The sequence below is a fragment of the Galeopterus variegatus genome, unplaced genomic scaffold (genome assembly GCF_000696425.1).
Source record: "Galeopterus variegatus unplaced genomic scaffold, G_variegatus-3.0.2 Scaffold5200, whole genome shotgun sequence".
Lineage (NCBI taxonomy): Eukaryota > Metazoa > Chordata > Mammalia > Dermoptera > Cynocephalidae > Galeopterus > Galeopterus variegatus.
The window spans coordinates 153,740-156,117 of NW_007731311.1; the positions used below are offsets into that span (position 1 = coordinate 153,740).

At 43.6% G+C, this 2,378-nt stretch overlaps 1 protein-coding gene across 1 annotated transcript in view; it reads right to left on the bottom strand.

The window, feature by feature from the left end:
• Positions 1 to 406: 406 nt before the first annotated feature.
• Positions 407 to 2,378, bottom strand: part of NEDD9 (neural precursor cell expressed, developmentally down-regulated 9) — a 9,571-nt gene continuing 7,599 nt past the window's right edge. Inside the window, exon 5 of the mRNA XM_008589092.1 lies at positions 407 to 1,255. Within this exon, the coding sequence (XP_008587314.1) occupies positions 746 to 1,255 (510 nt within the window). The 3' untranslated portion in view covers positions 407 to 745. The remainder of the gene's footprint in view (positions 1,256 to 2,378) is intronic.

A 2,378-nucleotide genomic window follows, 5' to 3' on the forward strand; every position in this document is an offset into this window, starting at 1 on the left:
CCAGGGAAACAAGCACTCTCCTTTTATTGTGGCTTCTTCTCAGAGCTGAAACAACCCAGTCCTATACGCGGGTCTCTCCTCTTTCCAGCACCTGAAACATCGGAGCTTGGATTAACATATACTTCCTGAACCTTGCTCTCCAAGAGGGCTGTTTCCACCGGAAGTGGAGCATTTTGCCATAATGTGTTCAAGATGGTCAATTTGAAAGGGGTTTCAAAATACAGATAGGCCATGCCACCCATGCCCCATTATTTCAGAGCTGAACACGTGCAAATATACTACACTTCCCAGGGTTTGAAGTGCCAGGCTCAGAATCATCTCTAGTCATGTAGAGCAATATTACAACTAGATGGTATGTTTTCTAAAAATTAAAAGAAAATGCAGCATTAGGAGGTACTTACTAAGGTGCTTCTTAATTCATGTTTTTTTTTTTAATGGAATGTATCAGACAAACAACTACAAACAAACATGAATACACAGGCATACACGAGCACGTAGACAGTTTCTGTACACTTTAGGTCTCAGATGCTTATATCTATACCCAAGAACGACACGGCAAAAAAAAAAAAAAGATTTTCCTCTCCCACTCCCTGAATTTCTGAAAGTTGTCTAATTCACAAAATGTTAAAATATTTCACTTTCATATAAAATATCTACAAAAATAGATAACATTTACAAAAACCAGACAGTATTTCCAGTTTTCCTTAGCAACCAATAACTCAGTCCCTTCTTCCTCCTTTTCCTCTCAGAACGTTGCCATCTCTAGCAAAGAACGCTTGAACAGCTGAGCATTCCGGGACAGGTCTGTCACCTGGTGGACCATCTCCTGCAGGGCGGGAGTGCTGGGGTAGTGCAGGGCCGCCATCTTGGTCGCCATGACTATAGTCTTGAGCTGTTCGCACAGCTGGTTGCTGGAGTTCATCACTTTGTTGCGAATGTCCTGGGCAGCCACTTGTCTCGTCAGTGTGTCTCCAATGAACACCAGTTTGTGTGCACTGAGGATGACAAATTTGCTGTGTGCCACGAAGATCCGCGGGGGCTGGGCCGAGCTGACACAACTGAAGAGGGCATCGATGGCGTTGAGAAGGGAAATGAAGTGGGTCTCACACTGGTCATAGTAGAAGCACAGCAGCTGCCGATCCTGAGCTCCCACGCTGCCGTGTGTGGTCGGGAGGCTCTGAGACGGCTTCCACTTGGAGATGTCATTCTCCACCGGCTTTGTAATTTCTTGTTCCAACAGCTGGAACTGGCTCAGCTGCAAGAAAGATAAAAGTTGATTTCATTAGGGCGAGGCAGTGGGTCGCAATGGAAATTAACCTGGGCTTGGAGTTAAAAGATAGGGATTTTAAGCCGTAATAAGTGTCAGATGCTTATTAGCTGTGAGGCCTTGGTCAAGTCGCCTTCCTTTCCTGAACTGTAAAATGCAGATGCTGGGAAAGATGATCTCTAATGAATCCTCCAGCTCAGACCTTCTGTGACTGGACTACTGGTTTCTTCTGCCCTCTGGCTAGAAGGCGGCTTAGGGTTTTAACCCCAGCCCTGTTACCTACACCTCTATGAAGGTTAAGTGAGTTAATNATAAGTGTCAGATGCTTATTAGCTGTGAGGCCTTGGTCAAGTCGCCTTCCTTTCCTGAACTATAAAATACAGATGCTGGGAAAGATGATCTCTAAGGAATCCTCCAGCTCAGACCTTCTGTGACTGGACTACTGGTTTCTTCTGCCCTCTGGCTGGAAGGTGGCTTAGGGTTTTAACCCCAGCCCTGTTACCTACACCTCTATGAAGGTTAAGTGAGTTAATATTTGCAAAATGCTTAGAATAGAGTTTGGTACATCTTAGGCTCTGTGCAAATGTTTATTGAATGTTGAGTGGTGGCAAGGCACAACTAAATCTAGTGATCATTTTGTCAAATAAATCACCAACAGTTTGCTCCTTCTTGGGGAAAAGCCTTGATTATCGCTTCAAGATGCTCAGATGAAATTTCAATTCATGACCCTTTTCTATTTCTCCTACTCTTTCTGTCAAGATTTGTAGATATGTTATAATCCAGCACCACAGGGAAGACTAATGCATGTAAACGCACGTGCACTCATGGAAGAGAACATCTCTAAGTAAATCTGAATGCTGAATGTGCATCATGATACTTAGCCCCCCAGAGCCGTTAAAAGAAAAGGGGCTTGCACAAAATCAGACTTTTTTTTTTCTTCTCATGAATCAGACTTCTTTTTTTTCTTCTCATTGCCCCCAACTGGTGTATTATTTTAATTGCAATTATAATAATTGCAATTAAGAGGACAGACCTCTTATTTGTGGGTACGGACTATCTCTGACTTAAGCTTGGAATACAGTTAATCTCCCACCCTGAGGTGGGGCTGAGT